The following is a 27,449-nucleotide window of genomic DNA, read 5'->3' as shown; positions in this document are numbered from 1 at the left end:
ACGTGCACGGGCAGCAGATCGATATCGTACTTAATAACGTACTCCGCCGTATAGATTTTCCCTTTACCTATGGAAATACTGTATGTCCAAGTCGCGGAAAGAACGATGAAATAATAGCATGTCGCATATAACGACACTCCGGACCTTTTGACGAATATACTCGATGTGAAAACTTGTACATATGAAATATATGAAATTCTAAGAATACATATCGTATCCTATCAACTGGGTGCAGGGAAATATTTGTAAATGCAGCATATTCGAACACTGGCGCAAAATTCTCATACGACGGGCGTCTGTAACCACAATCTAATCTTGTAACCAATAGTGCGGTTTGCAAATTGAATCAGGTAAAAGAAATAATGCTAAAGTTTACTGCATTAGCTTGACTTGAACAACGATCAATTATGAAACTTGTTACGCAAATAGAGCAGTAAAAAGACACTTCTCGTGAGAGTTGCCGAGAAGATGTTTCGCTACGCTCGCTTTACATTTACATTTTACGATTGCTCGTCAGATACCGAGCCCATCAGTGATTTCGATTACAGTAAGCAATGACTCTTCTCTTAGCGAAACGCAACTTCCACGAGAGAACATACGATCTGTGCAAAAACAACGTTTACGTAATAAATATATGTATGTATATACAAGGCGACCCAAAGAAAGTAATAATGTCCACAGCGCTTAATTTTACTAATGATACGGAAAAACGGAACATATATATACGAAATAAATGATATTCTGTGTGGGTAACCTTATATATACATATATATGTGTGTGTATATATATATATAGAGTGACACACCCCATTTCCAAACTGTCGCGTAATCATTATCAACGTTACGGATAACGTCGCAAGGTGTTCTATCGATAAGAAGGGATGCGTAACTAAGTGCGACAATTTGGGGAACTGGCGGTGCGGAATAACGTAAATTATTCATAAAACTCCACGTAAGCACACTGAAACAACGGTTAAGAACGATAATCGTTAGCAAGCACCTGGAATACGATATCGTACGGGCGAAGCTCGTCGATTGGTGATACGTGGCAGCCATTTAACGTGAAGACACTAATATATATAATATATGTACGGCTCGGCAACGTGCAAAAATGCATTTTTTGCGCGGAAGCGACCATTGTATTTGTGACAAACGAAGCTAAACGTTGCGTAATAGTTGATCGATTCGCGACGTTATGACCGTCCACTCGTCCAACCGGCGTGCTTGTTATACTCGGCCTCGGCCCATGTGTCGAAGTAGAAGAAGCGGCCAACAACGTTAGTGCTACATAACGTAACATATGCTGCTTTTATTATAGAGGGCGATACTCGATAACTCGCTCATGTTATCAGCCATCAGCTCTAGCAAGAAGCCCAACAATAAACAGTACGAATCGAGCGGATCCAAGTGGGGAGAGAGAAAGAGAGAGAGCATCGAGTACGGGTAGTGTGGAGTAAGTGCATGTGGTAGTGAGTCCGCCGGTCCGGCTATTGTACGTTTATTATCACTTACGCCATCTTACCTCGTCAAATATCAGGTCAAATATCAGGCCTGGCTGGCTCGGCCAGAAACGGCAAGTTTCCGTGAAATTTTGGATAAAGCAAATATTGTTATATGTATATATACCTCGGTTTGCTACCGATCAATGTTCTTAATAGCACGATTTCCTCACGGAAAGTATACCGAGTCCGGCAGAACGCCTTCTGTCAGATACAACGAACACGAATCGTGTACACAATTAAAGCATTTGTGACTTGAAAAACGGGAGTTTTTCACAAAGCGAGTTTTTCACAAACCATTTTTCGCTAAATATATATAATCGAGGATTCAATTTTCGTGTTCATTTATGCTGACAAACTCCCGCAGCAGCAGCTGCGACGGGCGAATGGTGTGTGTATACGGGATATGAACGGGATGAGGAAAAGGAAGTTGGAAACAGGCATACCGTCGAGGTAACTGCTGTAGGCAGTGTTTCCCTTCACCATGCCGGTCTGCATCATCATCATCCCCACATCTGCAAAAATCCAGCGATCGACCCAGACACGGGTTTGTGAGTGTACAAGTAAATGGACAGATGTACATACACGAGGGGGACGGGGGAAAGAAAAAACGATCGACGCGTCTTTTAGTAACGTAGCTTCTGCGGAATTCGTATGTGCACGTACACGCGAACAGAATACACTGATTTATCGGAAACTAATAAGCATTTAACGACAATGCGTAGAGAAATTCGACAAATAAAATGATTCGACATTAATTTCACGACTTTCCATCACGAATTTCCAATCAGCACAACACTGACACTAGCTGGAATGTCTTTAAGAAGGTGGCGCACACGGAAATCCCGCGTCGTCCACGTACGAATTCGAGCACGGTATTAGTATCGCAGTATGTACGTTCAATCACATAAATAAGTGGATACACTCGATATACATAATCCAAGGTACGCAACTCTGAAAAGACGCCGAACAGAAAAGAAAAGCTCGCTCATCTCGGGCAATGTTACCTTCGGCGTCTCCCTCCTGCATTTCCGTCGGCGGATTCTCCGGAGGGTGGAGGGGAAAGGAGGGAGAAAAAAAAACACCTAAAATCGGGTCGTATTAACGTCCGTCGCGATCGACATCGAGATCGATCGCGCACGTCGCCCGGTACTCGAGCGAGATAATCGAGTACGGGAACGTTGATTGCCCAGGGTTTAGGGTATTGCCGTTCCTGTATATACGAACGGACTGATCTGTGTGACCGGTTGAGCGTAAGTCGCTATCGAGGGGAAACTCGTGTGAATGTGGTGTACATGGGTTGTGGTGTACGAGTGTTCGCCTGATGCGATGCGGTATGTCGTGTGTGACATGGACGGAATTGTCGGCGGCCGAGGGCGACTCCGAGGTCTCTCCCCGAAGTGCCTGAGAGCGGCGACGGCGGCGACAGCGGCGGCGGCAGCTGCGGCGACGGCGACGGCGCCGGCACGGGGTCTCTCTCGTCGTTCGTGGAACGAATGGAAATGCTCCTGCCGTCGGCGCACCACCGGGCGATCCAATTTCACGATCGGCGATTCAAGAACGAGAAACGCTCGACAAACGTGAGACAACGCGCGTGGCGGAGAGAACACGCGCGACTTGATCGCGGCCGATCGATCGATCGATCGATCGGTTGGCAAGAGGTTTCATCGATATCACAGCTAGTTACATGTTGAGAGAGGAAGAAAGACACAGTGAAAGAGAAGTATAGAATGAAAAAGAGAGAAAGAGAGAGAGAGAGAGAGAGAGAGAGAGAGAGAAGGGGTGAGTGAGAACTGGCATACGATCGAAGAAAGTAATTTCGGAAAAAATGGTGACAGCGAGAGAGAGAAAGAGAGAAAAAAAGAAAGAAAGAGAAAGACAGGGGTGAAAATAGACAGTGATCGAGAAAGAAGCTGTCATTACCATTATGGCGTAAACGGGTCCGTATCCGGGAGCTAGTTCATGCATGCAAGGCGAGCGAGAGGGGGCACACACTAGTAGTGCAGGCTAGTTTTCGTTCTCGGTCAGGTGGACATGCGCCAACTGACTGTACTATCGGGAATTACATGTCGAGCCGACACTTCATTTTTCACGTCATTTCACCTCACGATCGGAACGAGCATAGAGATTATTTCGTCAAGAGGTTCAGTGATTTGATCGTGTATTCAACGTTGCGTAACGTGGAGCAATTTGGCCCACTCCAACTTGAATCTGCGGCGAATGCGTTCTACTCGGACCGTTGCAAACGCACATTCGCTCCTTTGTAGTAGCCTTGATCGCCGATCGATTTTAGCGTGTTTATACACGAAAACATCAATACTACGCAAGCGTCGGCGGCGAGTTTCTCTCGACGTTCGAGAGAACGGTGTGACAGTGAAAAACGAAGGAACACCCGATCGTAGGCATCGCCTTGGATATTGTGTCTTGCAATGAGGGTCAAAGATGCAATCATCGTCCTAGTGTGATTATCGTCGTCATTATGATAATCACCACCTCGTAATTATCACCTTGGCTTGCATATGCAGAAGATTTGATCGAAGGCGTGTATATATTGGTAGGATACAGAGAAAGATAGAATATATAGATAAAGACAGAAAGAGAGAGACAGAGAAATAGAGAGAGAGAGGGGGGGAGAGAGAGAGAAGGGAGAGGAAGAAAGAGATAGGAAGAAACAACTCAACGGAAAGGCAAGAAATAGATCGCAGGGCGCGAAACAGACAGATACTTTCAGTACATAGGCAGAACAGTAGTAGACAGTACAATGAAAATGGTCGTATGAGCGGCGAGTTAGTTGATTTGATGTTCGGCGAGTGGGAAGGGCGATTCAAGAGCCAGATCGTATATAAAAGGGCAAAGAAGATAAAAGAGAACAAAAGTGTTAAGAGATAGTCACAGATGATAGTAAAGTATCAGACTTAACGAACGAGAGTGTGAGACGTTACCTAAGTCCCGGCCCCAGGAGCGCTGCTGCTGCCCCACTAGATCATATATCACAATAGGATAGTCACAACCATGTCACTTTGTTAATAGTCGCAAATATTACTGTTATCGCTCTCGATCGGACTGAGGTTTAAAAAGGCCCGGCAGAAGGCCCGGGGTAAGTGGTCGGGTGGTCGAGAGGTCTAAGGGGGTTGGGGGGGTGGGGGAGATAAAGAGAGCTTCCTGCGTGATCCGTTCGTATCTTTATACGTAATTTCACGTGGACACGTAAATATGTTATGTATAATCTTGCGAGTCACAGCGACACGGCAACGCGATAGCCCCGTCGTTGGTAGACGAGGAGGAGAACGAAGGATTGTGAGCCGCGTGTGACTCGCAACGCTAACGATAGATCGAACGCGTTCTATGTACATATGTGTACAATTATATATATATGTTAGAGATATATAGACATATGTATAAACTTCGATATATAGAGAAGATTACGAATGTCGCTTAGCAGAAAATTTGGCAAGAATCGAGAAAAGGCTGTTTAAGAGGATCACTGGGTTAGAAAGACTTACAATTTTTGCACTTGCACTTCTTGATCAGAGTCTCGTCTTTAATTTCCTCGTGGCATACTTTGCAATAGAACCACGCCCTGGAAACAAAAACAAAAAAGAACACATTAGTACTCGTGCGAATTGTGACTAAAAAATTGGCTCAAGAAATGCCAATTTGCCCGATAGAAACGACGACAAATGTTAGACAATCATGTAATTAAACATTTTATCCAATTACGGAAAGTGCTTGGTTCGATTAATGAAATGGCGCAAATAACGCAGGCTTCGATTTCAATTAAATACGACCTCATTTCAGTAAGCAGCATTCGGGCAACTAAATTATCACAAAGCTGTGAATGCGCTTGAGCAAGATCGGGAATGAGTAAATATCCGAATGAACCTCTACTTATTGAATCTTCGAGTAATGTTCGAGAACTCTTACCGCTTCACTTCGTCAGCAGATTGAGCAATGAAGAATCCCTGAGTATTTGCAGCGATCTTGGCACCACGTGGATTAATCGAGATTTTACTGTCGGAGCCTCCTTCGCCTTTTATCTCGATGGCCAGCAGTAAGAGCTTCAGTTTTGTGAAGCACAACCTACGATGAAGTCATGCGTAATATTCGATGTCTCACAAATTATTAATCGGGCGTCACAAGCTAACGTGGAAAGTTTCGCGCGTACATTTCGCTTGTTTTTTTTTACGATACATTCATAGACGTGATAACATTATACATGAGAGAGTGGCGATCGGCTACGACAAGCGACTAGAATTATTGCAAAGATAAGACGTCGTTGATAATGAGTTGCGCATAAATAAACACAATAACGTGTAGTAATGTACTTGAATATTAGAAAAACAATTTCAAACAACAATATACGCTCATTGTACAGAGCTTTTCGCAATTACAGCTACGGAATTAATTGGCGGATAGAATTCACAAGAGCAAACAGAAGAGAAAAGTCACGATGAACATAACTCGACGAACGAATAATTTTCGAAATATTGTCTTTCACTTTATAAGTTACATTTCCGACTGTTCTTTCGCTTCTATTTATTGTACAACAGTTATTTAGTATTACTTGCACTTTTGAGGCGATTTTCGAGAACTATACTTATTTTCTTCTTCTTGCCTCTCCCGTTCAGTCGTCAGACTGCGATTAGACGGTTGCTGCGCTCAATTTCAGGACCAACAACTTCATAAAACCTACGCAACTCTCCCTAATTTCTGAAACTAGTCTTCTATTATCTTTATTATTTCTATTATTTCTATTATCTTTATTATCTCTATTATTTCTATATATTATAATGTTTCCATCTACGCTACGCGACACATTAATATTATTATAATTACGACGATAAAATACTAATTTCAATAAAAACTTTCCAGAAATTAAAAAGTCTCGCAAATCTTTCGAAGTTGATAATCCTGAGAGTAATCGCCGCGACAGTCAGTCGCGAGGCTCTACGAAACGCTTCTATTTGAAAGTTGTTGTCCTTCAAATCAGTAAGAAAAACAGACTCGGACACGATCATGTGCTACAGACATTGCTTTATTTTACGTCTCTACATCAATCCGTTTAAGAATTTCGTCTCTTTGTTTTGACACGCTCGGCACGAGCGAAATCTCAGCAAGAGTCGAGCGCGCTCTGTAGTGCTTACTAGACACTCCGTTCAGCGAGCACGTCCTGGAGTCGCCTCATAATGGAGGGGATAGCGCGACCTTTTGTGGGAGAGGGGAGACAAGGCCTCGCATCGGCTGCTTCTCCGTTATCTCGACGGGGAATGTGGACACGCGCATCTGTCCACACATCACGGTGCTTGGGGTAGGTCAGCTGCTGACCTACGCTACGCGGCACTTGACCAACCCTCGACAGCAATACCGATCGATGAAGATCGCCGTTCGATACAAACGTCAATATCTCCATTTATAGTGGTTATAGAGACTTCGGGAAGGGACCGTTGGATAGCTCAAATTTTCGCGTTCCTGATGACTCGACACACGTTCGTCAAAACTTTCTCGCTTGCTTTCGCGAATTGTATCCACCAACTAGATTTTTATCTGTAATTCTGCAATACCTTGTATGACAAATGATCATGAGAATGGAGCACCGTGTAAATTGTATGTTTATATTGCATTACGCAAACTACTATTAATATAACAAGATATTAGAACTGATCGAACACAACTCAATATCATATACTTATCTTGATTGTTAACAATGAAACTTGAATTTAAAGAGAGAAGAGTTCCTGTTCCTCGCGTTACTTGAATTTTGTTATCGTGTAATAATGAAAGTTGTATGTGTCCCAGTAAAATTATATAAATTATATAAATACATTTCTACGATATAAATCATCTACGAATGTTATGTCTACAAATGCAAGTTTCATTGTTCATGCGACAGTTGTGTTAAATACAAACGGAGCATAAAGTATATCATCACGTTATATTTTGATTTCACGTATGTAAAAATATACATAACAAAACATGTTGCTGTAATGAATATAATAGCAGTACTAAACTTCTGAAAAGTTTCACAGATAAAGACATTTATTATATGAGATTTCCCCAAAGAAAGCAATATATTGGGTAAAAATATGACATGTACCTATTGTATGTGTTAATAGTTTACTACATATTTTATGCTCCTCGTTTGTAATTATTCGTAGATAATATGTGTTAGATAGTAAGATATGTGTATACACCCACAGCGTAACGGGACATTGATTATCACCAAGGGAGGACGCAGAGATAACTTTCAAGTATCAAAGTTCTCAAATTTTCACATAAACGAAATTTGAAGATAAAATTAAAGTTTATTCGTATTTAATTATACAACGTCCCGTTATACCACCTCGGCGATAACAGAACAATCATGCAAGCCGTACACAGCATATACTGAGAAAGAGAATGGGAGAGAATGTGATGAATTAATCACAAGCTATCATGCAGGAGAGTCTTACGTAAACGATAATTACTTATCTAACGATACGAGTCGAAACATGCCAAGAGATCGGAAGTTTCTATCACTCTAGACTATTATGCTCTAAGTTCCTAATCTACTTCAAAGTCCCAGAAGGCATTCGGGAAGTTCCCCACGTCCGTGAAAGGATCCAATGGCTAACGTTTTACAAGCATTTTATATGTACGACTGTATACAGATATCATATGGCGTAAAGATAGTAAAGGTATTTATATAGTGTTCATCGTGAAGATCGCTTCTCACAAGTAAATCCCTCACACACGCAAACCAAATGGTGGCAGTAATCCAAGTGTGCGCATAAACGAAAAGAGAAAAATTCGGAGGAATCGCGAGAAACTCTTCTGTCTTGCGAGTGACGATGCGAGACACTGATATCTCTGCGCTGGCTGCAATGTTGTCGCAACAGGAAACTCTACCAATGTAGTTTCTATCTTCCGTGAAATTCTTCCTTTTCATTTACGAATATTTCAACCATTTCAAGAGATTTCTCTTTAGTCAATGTTTCCAAACATTTAAACGTGTGACGTTGAATGGCTTAAAATTTAAAAATTATTGAGTTTCCAAATAACTTTTATCGTTGCTTAATATATTTGTAAATAAAATGAAATGTTTAACAAATAATCCTAAAAAAAGCGCGTCCAGCGTCTAAGAATCAGTGACGCGATCGAGTAGATAGGCGAATACGGTGCAATTCAGACGGTTGAGAAAGGCTGTCGATAGAACGGCGCAACTACTTTGTCCTTAGGAATCCGTGGTTCTCTTGGATGTAAAATTATTCATTGAATAATCTTTTTACCGTCTCTCAATAATATATTCATTCTGCACTGTTGATTCACGCGGTACCGGGCAATATAATGTATATCTTTTCTGTGTAAGTACGTTTTTCTCATATTATTTTAAATAATTTCTATGATACTTATTTTCTCACTGCAACAATTTATGAGCATTGATGCGGGCGAAAGACGTCAATTTTCTCCCTTTAAATATATTTCCTGGCTTTATCGCACCGTATATAAAGTACCTTCCCCATATACTCTTTCTACTATACATGCAGTATACTTTACACTTTCCACGTAACGTCGTAATCCTGCAATCACCGCGTGATGCGATATTTCGACTAACTTTTATCGTGTGCGTCCCAGTATCAGCGAGCAGTTTTCTACGGCATACATTAGTATTCGCGGGGAGCGGCACGTTACTGCGCTTTTGTTACCGCCGGTGACTTTCGCGAAAACGGAACTGTGAGCTCGATTAAGATCCAACGAACGTTGCGCAACTAATTACATAAAATTCATGAGCCGAGTAACAGCCACCCGTATATCGAATACTACCCGTACACTTCTCCAATAACCTGCGTGTCAATGTGTTACGAGTAATACAAGTTTCACATACTTTTACACGGTAAAGAGCAGCAGGCATGCGTGTACAAAGAACGCGCTTTGGTTAAAAGAAGATTAGAACGCTACATCTAAGGAACACACACCATGACAAGGATACGGACATCGCCGACAATAATACAAAAAACCCCCTGCCCCCGTTGCGTCACGCGTTCGAAAGTGTAAAATTGCAAAAAAAGAAAACGGTGGGACCTCTCCGTTCAGGTCCCTCTTCCCGAGATTCCCCCGGCAAAACTAAAAATCTCACGCGTGTTCGCGTTTCTTTCTCATTTCGCCTCACGTTGCGCCGCAAAGGTGGGAAAAAATTGTGATGTTGCTGTCGAAGCGGGATGCACGATTTACCAAGGCGAATGCGGATTTCGCAACGATACTTGCACGCGCGTCTGATCGCGATTACTTAAAACTTGTGGGAACGGCCGTCGGTCACGTTACCACGACACGATATTCCGTGCGCGACGATTTCAGATTAAAGCATTCAAGGTCGACGATCGAGTCGTTTCCGTGACATTTAATGCGCGCATGTCATAAGCCACGTAGTACAAGGTCTTCGAAGCGACTTTCTACAATTTAACGGTCTTCGCATTTCTTTCCTCGTTACGACTGAATCTTAGTTCCATCTGTAATATTCCTTTTATCGCAATAATTTTTTACGGCAAAGATAAAATCAGAATTCTCGGGACCGTCCGACTTGGAGTTGAGGAAACGCGGGAAAAATATGAATGTAGGTACATCTCCCATCGAAATATTCCTTTCGAAAATTTCATTATTTCCGAAATTACTTGCGATCTACTGCGAATACGCGCGCAGACGTCAGCAACATTGGACGAAAAGTCGCGAATGAAAGAAACGCGAGGGAAAAAGGAGAACGCGGCGAAAAACTCACACGGGTCGCAAGGTAAACGGATCGAACGGTGAAAGGATTAAGCAATGCGCAGTTCCAATCTCGATATCAATTGTTCCGCGTGGTAGTAGTCGTGGGATATGGGTGCGCCGTCGTTCCGCGGTCGGTCTCGACATGGTCGTCACGCCGTTCCCGATAGAACATTTTCGGAATCGCGGCCATTCGCACGGCGCGCGAATCGCGTGCGCCGGTGTTTCCAGCAATTTCCGATCCGGACCCGGGTGTTTAAAACACTTTCGTTTCCGCGACTCGATTCCCCCGTTGCCAATCAAGCGGCCCAATTATACCGAGCACGAACGGACTCGATTTTCAACGCCCCGACTGCAGCGAAGTCCGCATTCGTCCGCATCCGCGTCTCTCTACTTTAATTCTACGCAATTCACAGAGGTCTGTGCAGAATCTCGAGCAAAAAGTCGAAAAGAACGCAAGTCAAAAATGATCGAGAAAAAAAAAGAGAGAAAAATGTGGCCGTAAAGGCCGAAAAAGACGGAGACAGAACGAAAAAGACTGGACGTGTGGGGTTTGGGGGAACAAAATTCGAACAGCTCTCTCAAAACTGGACTACTCTACGCAAAATCCAAACAAAAGGATAGACAAAGACGAATATAGTAGAGACTAATAAAGAAAATCGCTCAAGGGCTAAAGTAGACCGAGGTGAAGGGCGATATATATACGTTCTCGTGTGTACAGATATGTATGTAATATATATGTATATATTGTATGTACGTCTCTCGGTATGTCGGGATATATTTCAGTATGTTCAGATAGTTCGTGAGACCAAGACAAAGAGATAAATAGAGAGAAAGAGATAAAAAGAGAGAGAAAGAGAGAATTAGAGCTAAGAAAGAAATTCGTGACCGAGTGTTACTGTAATCGATAGCGTATATCTTCGTATGTATCTCGCTCCTTCTTTGTATTGTATGTTGTGTGATGATATATCGTGTATATGTGTCAATTCTGTGTGTACGTGTGTATACGTGGTGTGTTACCACCAGCGAGGCCAGTAGTATGTGCGTGTATCCTCGCTGATGTTACGTGTATGACAGCCGTTGTCAGCGAGAACTTACTCGCTGGCTTGGGGAAATGTCATCCCGGTAAAGGACGGGGAGAGGGTTTCCGTGTACATCTCGCAGCCCGTGCCCTGCAGGTAATCATTCTGCCACGCCTGAGTGTCCGGCGACTGAAACACCAACCAACCAGACCCCACGTCATCAAACTTTTCATGATCCCAAGTGTGGACGCGCGACGTTTTTCGGTGACGGAATTTCCCCCGCGACGAAGAGCATCGGCTCAAGTTGAGCCGCTACCCTTCGTGGAAGGAGTCGGAAAACTGGTTATACCGTTTCGCATCTAAACCGAGAAAGGAAGTAATCGACCGACAAATTCGCCTACGCTATGCGACGTTAAAAGCAACTTCTCGCTCCTTAGATCCGAGTTCTGTAAGAAAATCTGGTTAGAGGTACTCTATACGGGTCCTATATCCGAAGGACGCAAACGTACGAGGCGCGCTTTAAAGATCACGGACGTCTTTTAAAGCCCACCCTCGACTTGTTGTCGACGACTACCTACAGCCGGGACAAAATGTAGGCCATGAAAACGCTCTCGGGTGTTGATCTCGAGCACCATCGTATCATACATCGACGCACGACGACTATGCACGCGATGATGCATTTCGCAATTATAGCGACCGACCAGGGTAAGAGTTATCACCGTCGAAACGAACGACCGCCGGTAATGATCAAATTCCAGAAGCCGTAATTCCGAGCGAGCACGCGCGCGCGCACACACACACACACACACACACACACACACACATACACACACACGCTCACTCACTCAGCCGCAGCAGTATGCGCGCGTATCCGAGCGCACACGTCCGATCTCTCTTCCAAATTTCTGTCCCACCCCTGCTTGCCATCCCTATTCCCATCAATCGCATCGACTCGATCGATTGATCGAACCTTTCTCGCATTTCTCCTTCCTTCCTCCGGTTGGACTGGCGCGTCGCTTGCGCGCGAGTTCGCTCTTCTCGATTACGTTGATCCCTTCATGTGGCGTACAGTAGGACTTCTGAGGTTCGCTGAGAGCGCCCTTTCGTTGACACGAGAGACGGCGAGGGCGCGTCTTCGACCCACTCCTCGAATTACCGCGATAGGAAGGGGCCGAGAGAACACGACTCTTACTTTTGGAAATTCTAGACTCTCCGTACAATACTTTCTCCTCCGCCGCGTATTTACCTCTGACGTCAGTCAGAGTCGTCAGCATCGCTTGTGCTTTCGTGACGTGTGCAATCGTCGAGAGAATAATTTCCGCAAAATAGAGATGGAAATTCTCCCGGCCGCTTAATCCGCTGATGTATTATTTAACACTCAACTTTTTCCCAATTACGTGCGATGCAAAAACGCGTTTCGAGCTTCTACAAAGCGCCTTATGAAATTAGCATAATCGGCGACGTCGAGCGACAGACGGCCGAGGAGAAATGTCACTTTTCTCCTGTCTCTCTCTCTCTCTCTCTCTGTCCGCAACGAGCTCACGGAAATCACGGAGAGACCACGAAAATACAGGTCACACGTCCTCTTCGCAGGTAACCGAAGCGACAGCAAACACCGCGAAATTGACAACAAGATGCGGGTCAAAGGATCGCTCTATGAATCTGGCTGTCCCGCTAGCGCGCCAAAATAGAGGTATTTCTGACCACTATATTTGCTCTAAACGTGTGTGTTCGCCGCTGCAACGATCTTGCGGAAGTTTCCAACTCGAGCTTGCAGCGGCAAATACGACGGCCTCGGTAATATCGAGTCACCGCGTCGAAGAATAATCGAAGAGATCCAGCAACTCCCCCTGCAAGAGAGGGATCGAATCGTGCCGTCGCCGCTCAGTCATTCGTTCGAAACTCCAGCGCCCACTTACTGTTAATCGATGTTATTGTTACACGTCTCTCAGAGTTACACGTATCATATCAATTGCGAAGAGAAGGGTGAAAAGTACAGATACGTTACTGAAGCGATGAAGGGGTGGTTTACATCGATTAGGTGTAACACAGATACGGTTTTGTACAATATAGTAGACACGTTCATGTATCATATTGTAATATACACACATGTATGCGCGAGACACATGGAAACGCGTCGTTTCGTTGCATACATGCGTATACATACACGTATATACGTTTACGTATATAGCGGAGTGGAGCGTAGTGAGAGACATAGGCGAGGCGAAGCTTCATCCCTTTTTTTCAACCTTCTAATTCAAGAGACCACGGAAACTGTCGCCGAGAGCGATCTCCCTGTCGTTGTTGACGCGACCGGACGCGAAACGGCGCGGAACAACAGAGCGAACAGCGTTCAAGCCCGCAAGATAGACGACGACGATTTTCGTGCGAATTCCTCCCCCGGTTCGAACTCCTCGCTCGAGAATTCCCCGAGAGATCCCATCATGGCTGATAGGGATGTGCGCGTAACGCGAGGCAAATCCGACGAGTTTCATTTGTGGTCCTTAAATTTCTCGGAGTAGAATTTCACACAGAAAAGAGAGTGACCACCGAGTCGCACGGATTCTCTACTCCGAATCGTTGAACGAGTACTTTCACTCAAGATTGAAGAATGAATCTGACGTACTCCACCGTCATAAAAACATATTTACTCTAATCGAGTGAAATATTCGCTCGTCAAATCCACTCTGAGCTTGAGTGAATCATTCACCCTTGCAATTTCGAGAGACAGTATTTCACTGTCGCTCTGAATGATAAGAAATACCATCACTCTTCACTCGTTTCGAGTGAGATTCCACTTCAAGAAATTTAGAGAGTGTCTCACAAGGAATCGAAGAGCTCGAAGAGCCGTCCGTCTCCCGTAAACTTTTTACGTGGGCCGAGATGGGACTCGATGTAAATTGAATGGATTATCTTAACTAGACAATCGAACATTTGCAAATGTTAGACGTTTGAATGTTAGACGCTGCAGTGTAAATGACGATAACTCGTTGCGCGTCGAAATTCTTCGTTCGATTGTAATCTCGTGATCTTGTTGACGCTATTGCAAACTCGAGAATAAAACGCTTGTTAAGTTAAAACAAATAAAAGACGAGTTTTGCGCGAATTACCGATATATTCAACATAACAATTGGTCATCCCTGCAATAATAGTTAATACGCGTTCAACCGTCTCCCTTCGTCCATCTCGAGCACGCCTCAGAGTTGACAAATGGTGCGAAAGTCGCGTAAACTGAATTTCATTACACACGTAATCGGGCGAGAATATCCTCTCGCTTTCATTATTCAATCGCGAGTGAACGAAGCGACGATATAAAGCCACCGGCGAACTTTACCTCCGTCAAACAGTCCAACCTAAGTTTCTAATTTTGAATCCCTCTGCAGCATAAAAGCGCGGTATACAACGCAAAAAGTCCATAAAAATAGCGGGAGACCGAGTCCCCTACTTTTCCTAGTTAGACGACAAAATCGATCGTCGCTCCACGTGTTCGCTACGTCACTGGCTGAAGAAGAAGCATGAATTAAAAATAATCACACGCGCGCGCGCCACAACACAATATTGTCGACACGGAATTGGCGGCAGCTACCATCACGGACGGTTTCGTATGTCCAGAGTTTCTCAAGTAAGTGTTGAAATACGCGTGATGATTCCTCATTGGACCAGAGCTCATTCGCCATTAATAGGGAAGGAGCGAGGATAGGAGTGGAAGAGTAACTCTAACAGAAGTGAAAGAGAGAAGCTTTAAGATTGAAATGACGAAACAACTTCTTTCTCACTCACTCATTCACTTCTTTCCTACAAATGGCGGACGGCGCCCTAACTCTTATTTGAACAACTCTACATACGTCTCTCCTATGCAGATTTCTTTTGCGGCCGCATCGTGAGAAAGAAACGACGATGTCGTCGCGACGCTACGAGACGAAATAACGCGGAAAAACTTGGCGTTACTTGAGCGCAAAGACACAAAATCGCAAACACGACGCATCGTGTGCACTCGTAAAATACGTAAGATCGCTCACGGCGAACGGTCCGTGCCGTCTCTTGAATCAGATATGCGCGTATCTGCTGGATGTTGGATTGGTCCGTGGACCGACTTACTCAGTGGCTTTCGCAAAGGGCATTCCAATGAAGGTAGGGCTCAGTGTCTCGGTGTACATCTCCATTCCAGTTCCACGCAGGTAGTCATTCTGCCAAGCCTGCATATCGGGCGACTGGTACCAATCAACCAACCATTTCTAAATCACACACGCTCCTATGCATGTACGGATTGTGCGCGTTTGTCCACAGTGACACAGGTGCTCGTGCGCCCCTGGCTACTTACTTCCGGACGTGTCGCGACATGTGACACGACATGACGTGACGTGATCTCGAGACGCTCGCGATTGCCGATTTTGTCACACGAGACGGTGTTAACAGTGTGCACACGAGAGCAACGATTTTTGCACGCGAGCCGCGACGATGATTTATCGTCGAGAGTAGCTGTCAGAGAAACGCCGTGTCGAACGTGTCGGCCGGCTTCGGATCTTTAAAGGGACTCGTGCGAACTCGAATCCGAGCGAACGCGCATGCCCGTTCTCGGTGCAAATACGAGACCGATATCAAGACTTCTTTTCGTACGCGATCACTGTGAACAGCCTGACCGTAAAACAAACCTATACGAGGAATTGCGTTCAGACATGCATAGAGTAAAGAATGGCAGATAGACTGCCGGAGAACGACGATTTACTGACCGTCTTGAAGGAACGCATCGCGAAGAGGTTGGCCATCATCGTGCTGAAGCCAGGTGCAAGGCAGGACTGCGCGATGAAGCCTAGTTTCAACTCCGCCAGACATATGACGTCGTCACCCCGCTTCCAGTCCCACGATGGAATGTTTAGTAAGTAGGCCTGAAACAGGATTCGGGAGCCCGGATGAGAGAACGTCATCCGACGATACGATCGCGACACACAGCGGAAGAAACATCCGATCCTTGGGATACACGTATCGCGCACTGAGATCACTTGACCCGTATTAATAGTTGTCACTTGAGACTTGTTTCATGTGAGATATATAGGTTAATAATATATATATTAATAATATATATTAATAACATATATATGTTAATAATTGCCACCTGAAGCTTATCTCATATGAGATACTCTAATTTCAGAGTTAGATGCAAGTTTTTCAATTACATTATGATATACGTGACATTTATTACCGCGATTCACAATTAAATCTTGTCTGAATTTAAATCTGAATGTCTCATGTGAGACGAATTTCAAATAATAACTATTATTGCGGATCTAATATTTTTCGAAAAATAGTTCTACGTCCATATACTTTGCAAATTGCTTTCAGTTCGTACACAGCCGAACGATCGCACCTCGCGTCCCGGTAAATGTCTTAATAAGTTAAAGTACAATACAACGCGCGCGCGTGCTATCCTTCCCCGAGCGTTTCTTCATTCGAATACGGTTTTACCTTGTTGTGATACTGCATTAATTGTATGATAACGCGAATGTCGTCCGAATAGTTCTTGATGGAGATGACGCGCATGATGTTCGCCGCGTCTTCCGCGTCCGGATCCTGGCAGTACTTGTTAGCCAGTACCAAACACGCGTCTGCTTCGTGTACCTAAAAAGCATCGAGATAATCCGTTTCGTGTACGGTGTCCGTCGCTCTGTTCTGTAGTCAGTTAATATAGGCGGGGGAGAAATGTAGAGAGATCGGGCAGGACGTTGGTCTCAAAGCGATAGCGAAACAGTGATTGCTCTCTGAGAGTATGTTTGAAAGTAGAGAATGGAGCGGAAAAACGTAAAAATGTATCGTTCACAATCGATTTCGAATCGCGTGTCGTACGAGAGCGAAGAGAGAAGTAGCTAATTTCATTTTCTTTTCTTATTCTTTGGCATGCGTCGCCACCGCGAGAGAGATCAACCGCGGTGCGTATGTCGCGCCGCTAGATCTACGGTTCGTTCATCTACAATTTTGCGTTCGCGTGAAAAAGAAGTGACCATTTCGCGAGAGCGCACGGGACACAGTGTGCAGACTCTTCGTATCAGAAGAGTCATGATGGGAGAACACGATGGGTGTGGAGAGAGCGTCATCGAAGATACATCGAACATAGTATGAAACGGGACACTTCGCGAGATATAAAGAATACAATATATGGAAGTATGCATCTACGATAGAAAAGTCATATAACAAAAGCATTGAATAAGACAACAAGGACTACTTGACATCGAAGATTCGCACGGCTACAGTAGGATCGTCCAAAGGAGTTGGATTCAATTCTCAATCGAGTCTCAATTCTATTGTTGTTCGTCCGCGATTCACTCAATGATTTTCTCATCGACAAACCTTATTAAAAGTCTTGCATCGATTTCACACATTGTGTATTCTTCTCTGAATTTAACGCGTGAGATACACTCGATCTTGAATATCGGAATGAAAATAAACTTCAATAACGCGAAACTCCGATGTGGAGCGGAAACTCGTGCGAGATAACGTAGACGTCTTCGAGAGATACATAGACTGCTTGGCTTCGTGCGCACCTTCGACGCGGTCGCATAATTGGAACAACGATGAAAATATGAAAGCGAGCCTCTACGACGCATTCCTTGATTATGCAAACCTTATCGATCATCGGGGGGAGCGGGGAGGAGGTCGGTTCGTCTAGTGTTCTATACATCTGAACAATGGAGAAGCGCCTCTATCTACATGCTAATCTATTGACTAACAAGACTTGGCATTAACCTCGTTGTGTAAAAAAAGGAACTATACAAACAGCCAAAGAACGTACCGCCCCGTCTTCGTCAGTGCAGGATCGATACACTTAACGGATACCACGGATCGACTATCTCCATCGCATACTAAGTCTCTAACAGAAACTATCGTCTGGAAAGTAATCGTCTGGTGAACCAGTCCTTCCACGAGAAATACACGGGAACTTACCCGGGTCGACAGCAGGCATAGGTCTATCCGGTGAATGCAACACAACCTTAAAGGGACTTTTCTCACGTAAATGAGTGTGCGTAAGTATCCGTATGTGTGTATATGTGTCTACGTATGGGTGTATGATAGAAAGTGACGTTGCTTTCCTCTCGGATTTGCTGCCGGGAATATATATAGACAGAATATAGATAGACAGAAAGATGGAATGAGAGAAAGAGAGAAAGGCAAGATAGATAGGTGGGTGGATATAGATAGATAGATAGATAGGACAGAAGCTATTAGACGACTTTACTGAGGCGAACGTGGAGTTGGCGAATATTGAGTTTTGGTCACGATTGGCTCTCAGGCCTGCGTCCCCTTTTAAAACCTCAAGGGTAACTGATCGAATTCGAAACCAGCTATGGCAAATTGACGAGACACGAAAGCATACGGAACGACAGCACACGGAGACGCGCCTGCGGAAGGTATCGTGTAACATCGCCAATGTATACGAGCATAAAGGGGAAACATACAGGCAACAAACATCCTGGAACAATAGCGTTTGTTATCGGCACAACGTCAGTTCCCGAACGTCTACCGATCGCCCACGGTAGCAGCTGTAATGTCGCTACTTTCGCGCCATCGATTTTTCCAAGGGACTGCACGGATGAATCGTATTTCGCTCGCGCGCTGCAAATATCGCTTTTGCGTGAACTTGCACGCTCGGAGCGAAAGCGATGTTGTGCGAACATCCGTGTTGCGTATATAAATTTCAAGATATCGGCAAAATCTCTCGTGCAAAAGAGAGAAAACGACGAGAACAAATTCGTATTTACCAGTATTGGAATTTAAATTTTCAAAACTGTGCGCAAAGAGCTCGTACCGCTTTTAAATTGATTAAAGTGACATTCCGATACATCGTGGATACGCGGCCACGAGATACCACTACCGTGCGCGCTGAAATATGACGATCCGATGAATTCAGAAGAGGTCGAAAACATAGAGGAGGGAAATGGAAATATAGTAATAGTCGAATAGTATATATATATATATATAACAGAGAAGGGAAGAGGGGAGCACTGTCTCTGTTAGTTATCGTAGACATATCTATATATATATATATATATATATATATATGGGTCTTTGATATCTTGTATCTCGAGAAGATCGTAGATCGTGATAACAGACTCACCTTAACCCGCTGTAGGTCAATCGGGTTCATGATGGTCCCCTGAAAGAACTCCACGGTGGTGAAGTGCCGCTTGAACAGTCCCTCCAGTTCGAGATCTGGCGGTTTCCTGAACGGGTCCGACAAAACGATACGATACTCTTTATAAATAACGTTCACCTCTCTCAATCGTCGGCGGGCGCCTTTTTTTGCGAGAATATTGACGAGCGGAAGCCGATCAGTGATCGGCGGAGATTTCATTAGAACGTAATTAAGAATAGTACAGATCTAACGTGCGCACACGCGGCTCTCGAGGGAGAACAACCGTCAGCCGTGTGTCGATTTTTCATGGATTTCCGTGCTCTACCGAGCGAATCTGCGGTTGATTAGTCGGGCTATGTCGTATCCACCGTCGAGAGGCACGAGTACGCCGCGAGAGGCGTATATAAGTAATAAATCTAAGTAAGTCTCTACTGCACGCTGAGTCGGCTCCATAGCTCAATACCAGCATACCATGCAGTCGCAGGCGGTTGCTTTCTACATAAATATATGTAAATATATATATATTTATAGATACGTATAGGTATCTTTCGCCGTCCGGTGTTGCGTGTATCCGCTTTATATTCGCACGAAGTGCACTCGAGAGCGCTACGTTACGTCGCCTCGTCGAATACACCTTGTCATACGTCGAATAGAGCTCGAGCGATCGTCGAGCCTCGTATCAAGTCGCGAGGAACGCGTGCCAACGACACACGCGATCAATGGTGATCACGCCGCACCGGACGGTTTCGATAGCTCGTGAGAGAAAGAAGAGAGCAAGAGAAGAGAGTAAGTTCTAGAAAGAACGCAGCGAGCATTCGACGTGGATTCGCGGGCATTGTGCCCGTGCCCGCGCATCCGCGGATACAAGATTCTATAAAGAAGTTGATGATGATGGCGATTATCAACGTGAGGCTGCATGACGTGATGTAAGAGTATGTAGATCTATAGATATAATATATATATATGCATAGATAAATATATATATATGTATATAAGAGTCGATCGAGACCATCACGGCGTGTTATATCCAGGCGAATAATCGTGTAATAACCTAAAGAACTGCAAGGAAACAAGAAGCGCGAGCGGCCACGTGGAGGGCATTGATGGAGGGTTGTTTGGTTGGTTGGTTGGTTGATTGGTAGAGGTTTTCGTGTTTTTGGTGGTTGTTCTAGGGTTCAGGGTACCTTGACGCGCTCCAGATCCACGGCATTCATCATGGTGCCCTGAAAAAACTCCACGGTCGTGTAATGCCTCTTCAGGAGACCCTCCAATTCGAGATCTGGCTCTTTCCTGGAAACACAGACCACTCCTTACGACTATAGCGATCAGACTTCACAGGCGGCCACGGTAGGCCACCTGTTCGCTTATCCCTGCGCGAACTGTCTGACGCGACGCCGGACGCGTCGTTCTTGATGGCAAATTGTCCGTTTGGAATTCGGGACGAGTAGCTTCGCGAGAGTGAACGTCGACATACCCGATGGCAAGAGTCCGTTTGAGATGAGTTTTAACGCTAGATAACGCTTGATTACGCTCGATAGGCCCGAAATTAATGGAATCTGATCGCTTTGAGTCGCATGGCGACAGGAAATCTCTCTCTCGATCATCGAAGGGCGACATATACTCACCGCGGAGTCGCCGACATAGGAAAGCAAATGGTATTTAGTATGGGAAAGATGATAAGAGATGAAGGATATATAGTGATGGTTGAAAGGTAAGTCGAGTGTCGATTGTGATAATCAGCGAGCGATAGTTCTCTATTTATGCAATAATATAAAAGATATTAGATATATATTTCACTAAGATAAATTGCACAAACCTCTATTCCTCGTGAAAATGCGTGAGAATACTGTTACATGAAATAAGAGATTCGAACGATCATCGTTCGTTCGCGTCCACATTAACGACGCGGTAATGTTAACGGTATGAGGATCGAACGAATGGGAAGAGAAGTCTCGTAAGATATGTACGTGCGTCGCGACGATAACCCTCTCGAAATTAGCCGCCCGCATGTCGGTCGTGGGACACACGACCGGCGATAACGTCGAAAGGGTTGAGGCGCGCCTCTACGCGAGTCCGCGAAGAAAAATGTCAATTATACAAAAGGCAATGATCATACCTATGCAAGAAGACAACTTCTACGTCGACGTCCTCGCGATCCTCGTGTAGGAAATCCTTGAGGAAGTGCGAGACCGATTCGTAAGTGATGTGGCCGCACACGACAATATGTCTGCCAACACAACGAACAGATTAGATTACGTCCTGTCGCGGGATGCGAGAGTGTTACATGGGAAAAGAAAGGGAAACTCTCACAAGCAACTACCATATACACGCTCTATGTAGTATATGTATATCAACTAGAGGCCCCGATTAAGTTCACCTCTGCCCCAGCAACCGCCGCTGCTGCCATTCGCTCTCGTTTGTTCTTTCCGGCGGATACGTTTCTCCAGGGTGAGTACACACACCCCGGTGTCTCACGACTCATAAATACAGACCGATGATTACGACACGAGAGAGCTCGAGCGGAGTGGCAGGAGGGAGCCGCGGGGTAGAGAAGAACGAACGTTGATGCCAGTGGGAAATCGAATTACTTTTTTTCTTTTTCCTTTCTTCGTGCCATTTTAGTCTGCTGCCACAGTGAGATTAAACCTGACTTTGTTTCATTCTATTAAACGACTCTAGTTCATTTAAGATTACTCATTTAGCAACTAACGCGACTTGTGAAAAGAAAAAAAGGGAAAAAGAAACGAAAAAGGAAAAAAAAACAGTTGAAAAAGATCAACAGTTGAAGAGTTTCTCGAGGAGTACTCGATGATCCGTATCGTCAAGTCGATACGTCGATCGAGTTCAATCGAAAGAGAGAAAACGGGCGTTAAAGTGATCGAAAGTCAAAGAAGTTACTCGGCACTTGAGCGATATGTATGCGCGCGTATCCACTTGAATACGACATAATAAATCGGTATAGACTAGGAAAAAAAGAACTTACCAGATTTTTGCGCTAGGGATTGGAGTGTGTCATTTTAACCAACTAAACGACTATACATGTATACACACACGCAACATACACACACACGCACGCACGCACGCACGCGCACACGTACACACACACGTCACACACCTAAGTGATTAGTTGCGCTATATAGGTGGACGACGCATATACATCAGGTTAATATCGACAAGTGTCAGATCGAATAACGCACGGGTGCAGGCTCATTCGTGTTATTGGTTATTGCAATATACGTAAAGCGCAAGACCCTCCTCTACGTGTGTAATCTCTACGTGCCGTGTGTATCGACAGTGACGTAATATTCCTACTCCTAAGTGCGACATAACACAAGGTACATAAGATTAGCGGTGCCTAAAGAAATAGACAATCGATAGACTTGCAATGTAGGAAAGATAGCAGAGTTCGACCATGATCATTCCATGCTCAACTGCCTTCTACTATTCGGTGAAGAGATCTAACGCTCGGCCGCGTCGTGAACTCAGCAGCTTCTTCGTCTTGTCGCGCGCACTCGGGACTCGTTTGGTCGCGCGGAGACGACGACCGAGAAAGGTACGGCAAATCTCGCGGATCGCGAGGTCGCCCTCGCGAGGTCTCGCCCTGCTGAATTCAATCGCGCGGACCCGGCAATCAGTCATCGGGGTTACAATACTTTCGCTCTAACATACGGGACCGACGTCGTGTGTGCGTGTACGTCGAAAGTGTGAGTGTTGTGGATATGAGAGGAGTCATTATATACGGTTCGTTCGGATTGAAGACGCGGAAACGCGTGTGTCGCGCGCGGCTCCGCTGGAAAATCCGTGTTTATTGGCCCGCGCGAGAAAAGTTCATACGCGTCCGCGCAACGAAAAAGCCGAATCTTGTCCCCTTCTCCTTGTTTATTTTGCTCGATATTTTCACTTCTTTTTCCCTATCATGACGAGATCATTCATGCAAATGTCTCTCTCTCTGCTGGTCGCCCCGGCACACCTCGACCCGCTCAGGGCGTGTGATTGATTAAAGCCCACGATATGCTTTTCGGTTGGACCAAGTCGATTCATTGTCCGACGGGACAGCCGCTATTGAAAGTTTGGATAAAACGACCAGTATTAATGGAACTTTCAGATGGGAAACGGTGCGCTGACAGCACACGGACGGTGTGTTGTCGGAGAGCGCGACAAAAATGCGTCCACGGTCCACAAATATCCGCCGCGGAGAAGTTTCGTATTGTCGTAAGAGACGAGCCCACTTCAGAATCGAGTATCTCGCGAATACGTGTATATATTCTCCATTGACCATGGCATCTCGCGTGTACGCGTGCATTCGGACAAGATGATAATGCGATCGGCTGCGTGTCTCGTTGTCGTGTAGCTTCTCCTTATTACGAAAGATCACAGCCACATTTGCGCCAATCGTGAATGACGGCTGAACCGAAAAGAGAAAGCCTGCCGTTCCTGATCTAAGTCGTCTCGGGGATTAGAATCCCTCAACGTGATGCGCGGTAATCTCGAGCAATAAACACACGTTGTACCCGAAAGGGTACAGTTTTCTTTTCCTTTCCCCTCTTTGGAGAGTTTACGAAAATTACGCAAGAAATGATTATTATTACTGTCTAAAACACCAAAGTTATTACACTGAAGTGATACAACATATTATAGGTTATATATATATATATGTATATATATATATGTATATATATATATGTGTGTAAATATATATATAATATATATGCATTCTCAATGTTCGGATAATGCAGGGTACATGCTGGGCGTTGACCCCTTGCACTCGGAGAGAAATACAGCTCGACATATTAAAATGCGCGGTTCGTTTAACAATAATAAAGTCGCTCGACCGTGATGCTCCATCTCGCGTGTCCATCGGGCAATTAACTCAAGACTCGACATGAATTTCATGACTCTTATATCGCGCGGCGAATTACGGAGAAATTTTCCGCGACGTTGCGGAATTCACGGCTTGTTAGCGCGACGCAGGATCACCGCTGTGGTCACATCCGTTTATCGCGAAGCACGTTATTTATGTCGCTTCGGTATTCGCCGTATCATAAATCGCTTCTGGTTGACACGATAATAGCGATGTTAATAGATGACGACTAAACGAGCAAATTGATCCGGACGGCTCTCGTTATAAACGCGTTTAAGTTAGTCAACTCGATTTGCCATCGCGAAGCGGGAAACGCGCAGAAAACGCTTCGCGTTTCGCGCTCTCGCGACGACAATTGAGGGAGCATTATCTGGAGCACTTCCGAGGCGAAGAAACTGCTCGCCGAATGTCCAGCCGTTTTACCGGGACTTTATGCGTACTTTTAAGCGCGATAAGCCGTATTTGTCCCAAGTGCGGTCGGTGTGAACAAACAAGCTAACACCAGTTGCTGGGTGTGGTAGGTCTGTGGTGGCAGACGGGCTTGGCTGGCTGGCTGGCTGGTTGGTTGGTTGGTTGGTTGGTTGGTTGGTTACTTGGTCGGTTAGTTGGTTGAAGGATTTTGCTGGTAGGCCTGTGTTTAGGATTGTTTTTTGGGGGGGTGGCGGCTGCACTAAGGCCGACTGACAACTAGTGCAATGAGCTGGTATGGAACTGCGGTTTTGCGATGCTAACACTGATCTCTAAATATATATAGATCTGTAAGAAGGACTTTCATTTCGGGTCAAGGGAGTTTCTTGACGAGGATTAATGTTTGTACGTGCTTCTATCGAGGGATTGCATTCAACGGGAAACACAGGACGACAGGAGGGAAAGAAATAAAGACCGGTCGTGTTACACGTGTATGTGAGCGTGTACATGTGACAGAAAAAGAGTAACAGGGGTAGTAGTGGTGTATGTGTGTGTGTATATGTGTCACAGGATAGAGATGCTAGGTGGAAAAGAGCGGAGAGAGTGATAGAGATTATATAGCCTTTCACGTACGGAAGGATGTAGTGGGCATGGTGGTAGTCGGGACCGGGGCTCAAATCGGGGAAGCTAATTGGTTTGGTTGTGTCTCTCACCTGCGACCTCGCTCGTTCTTCAAAGTGCCGCCATACTTGTTTCGCGTCCCGATCAGGTCAATTATCTCGGGGATACAACTGGCGAATATGGCCTACACCACGTAATAGAACAGAACACAACACTCGCATCAATACACTTGTGTGACAGGGTTGGCAATGATTTGCTTTTTTTTCTTTTCAATTTCTTTTTTTCTTGTCTTTTTTTTACATGTATCCTGGTTGGTCGATCAGTCAGTAGGTCGGTCGGTCGATCGATAGATTTGAATGTTTCCTGATGTCGCGTCGTGATGTCTCGGGTCATTAGTAATCGTCGCGCAGCGCGGTTACGCAATGCGTCTTTTTCCCTTTTCGTTCTCTTATATAGGTGACGAGGGGAAGGATATTTGCATTTTTATGAGCGGAATCAGAATTTGACTCGGCTACACCCGAATTACGCGGCTACTCATAGAGACACGATTATTAGTGCTGTACCGCTATGCGAGCCACGCCTTTGAGAATTAGTGATGTGTTGGAGACGAAATGTCACGTTCCAGATAAGAGAAAGGGCGGGGTAGGTAGGCTACCTACACCTAGGTCCTACACACCTACACCTAGGCCTAACGAGTACTACACGTGCCGACACGTCTACCTAGTCCATTGGTAGATATATTCGTATTTGCCGTATAACGTCAGGTCCCTGTCACTAAACATCCTAACATCCCTTCTTCACGCAACGTGATCTAACCGTGAGATATATCTCTTTCTCACGTGTTTCGCTCCCTATCCCTCTCGAAAACTCTTTGCTCCTAATTAGCACCTTTTCCGTCATTTAAACGCATCTATCCTCGCGAGAATTCTTACATCGTGTATTTTCTCCGAGGAAATAAAGAATTCTTCAGTTTACTGAAGGAATTATTAGAAATTTTTCTTTGCGGATATTTGCTCGTTGAACAAATAGATAGAATTTTCAGATTATTTTATTGTCGATTTTTAATCTCGACGCGCATAGATATTAAAATTTATTAATAATTAAAGGTATGCGGGTGCAAGTAGACGAGTCTATGTTTTCAAATAAATGTTTCAAGTAGAAAAAATAAGAAAGTATCAAAGTATCACGCGAATGCACTTTTATTTATCTATATATTTAACTGAAAAGAAGAATATATTAAAAGTATGGGTTATTAACGTTATTTAACTATATTTTTGATAATTAGACTGTCAGAGTTAGTAACTGACGGAGGACATGAAAATTCTCTTAACTTTTGCTTTAATTCTTACGTCTTCTCTACTTATGAATACTAAACAGTTAAATGACTAGAGAAGACTTGTTTAACTTTTGCACCCAGACTTTTAATTATCGTTGTATTTACATGAAAAAAGTTATGATATATATACACTGAAGAAAGTCTTATTATATAAGAATATATTCTCCGATATGCGAAATGTGTTTTAGCCAAAGATTTCAGTCTGCGATAATAAGCCCTCGAGGTTCGAATCTGCAGGGCATCTCCTTACTCGCAATTTAACGCACGGATGCAACGGAATTAAACGGCCGAACTCTCATTGGAAATCTAGTTAGCGAGCGATGTTAGTGTCTGGTTAATATTAGATCACTCGGTCACACTACAATCGCACGATACAATCGACAAAAAACGTAATATGTATATACGCATGAATATCACAACATGTACAACTCCCAAAATCTCGAGATAAAAACGTATGTACATGATTTAATCACGGTAACAACGAAACCAATAAAACTACGCTACAGCACACAACATAAACGTCGATCTCTTTCTTCCTCCTTGCGATACTAGCGTACGACACGGCACTCGCCGTTCGCGCAATATGTACATGATGTAATACATATTTGGATGGAGAATTCCTTTATTGAAGCGCTGGAAATTTGTCTGCAGAAAAGATCATCGATGGACTGCTCGAATGAGGTGGAGCGTATGCGCATTACTCGCGGGTTCACATTTTCACTTTGTTATTACTTACTGTATTAACGGTACAATGACGTTATCATTATCATTGTTGAGAGTAGGAGGAGCCAATCGATGATCCACCGAATGAACGAAGGTGATCTCATCGCGAGAAGCGATGA

General features: G+C 44.5%; 1 protein-coding gene across 38 annotated transcripts in view; it reads right to left on the bottom strand.

The window, feature by feature from the left end:
- The window catches only part of LOC116841245 (calcium-activated potassium channel slowpoke), a 128,506-nt gene that overhangs the window by 22,926 nt on the left and 78,131 nt on the right, over positions 1-27,449 (bottom strand). For 7 of the 38 annotated variants that reach the window (XM_032809858.1, XM_032808993.1, XM_032809594.1 and 4 more), the window contains exons 7-14: positions 21,498-21,608; positions 19,364-19,469; positions 16,720-16,872; positions 15,987-16,142; positions 11,333-11,445; positions 5,423-5,578; positions 5,002-5,078; positions 1,945-2,013 (exon numbers count right to left, since the gene is read on the bottom strand). In XM_032809858.1, the coding sequence (XP_032665749.1) occupies positions 1,945-2,013; positions 5,002-5,078; positions 5,423-5,578; positions 11,333-11,445; positions 15,987-16,142; positions 16,720-16,872; positions 19,364-19,469; positions 21,498-21,608 (941 nt within the window). Of the gene's footprint in view, positions 1-1,944; positions 2,014-4,440; positions 4,477-5,001; positions 5,079-5,422; positions 5,579-11,332; positions 11,446-15,354; positions 15,468-15,986; positions 16,143-16,719; positions 16,873-19,363; positions 19,470-20,565; positions 20,672-21,497; positions 21,609-25,363; positions 25,456-27,449 lie in introns of all 38 variants that reach the window. The other 31 variants (XM_032809944.1, XM_032812003.1, XM_032810437.1 and 28 more) reach the window with 13 other exon arrangements.

This window comes from Odontomachus brunneus, unplaced genomic scaffold, assembly GCF_010583005.1.
Source record: "Odontomachus brunneus isolate Ranch 3 - 2012 unplaced genomic scaffold, Obru_v1 Obru_scaffold_001, whole genome shotgun sequence".
NCBI lineage: Eukaryota > Metazoa > Arthropoda > Insecta > Hymenoptera > Formicidae > Odontomachus > Odontomachus brunneus.
This window is presented reverse-complemented; position numbering and strand designations above follow the sequence as displayed.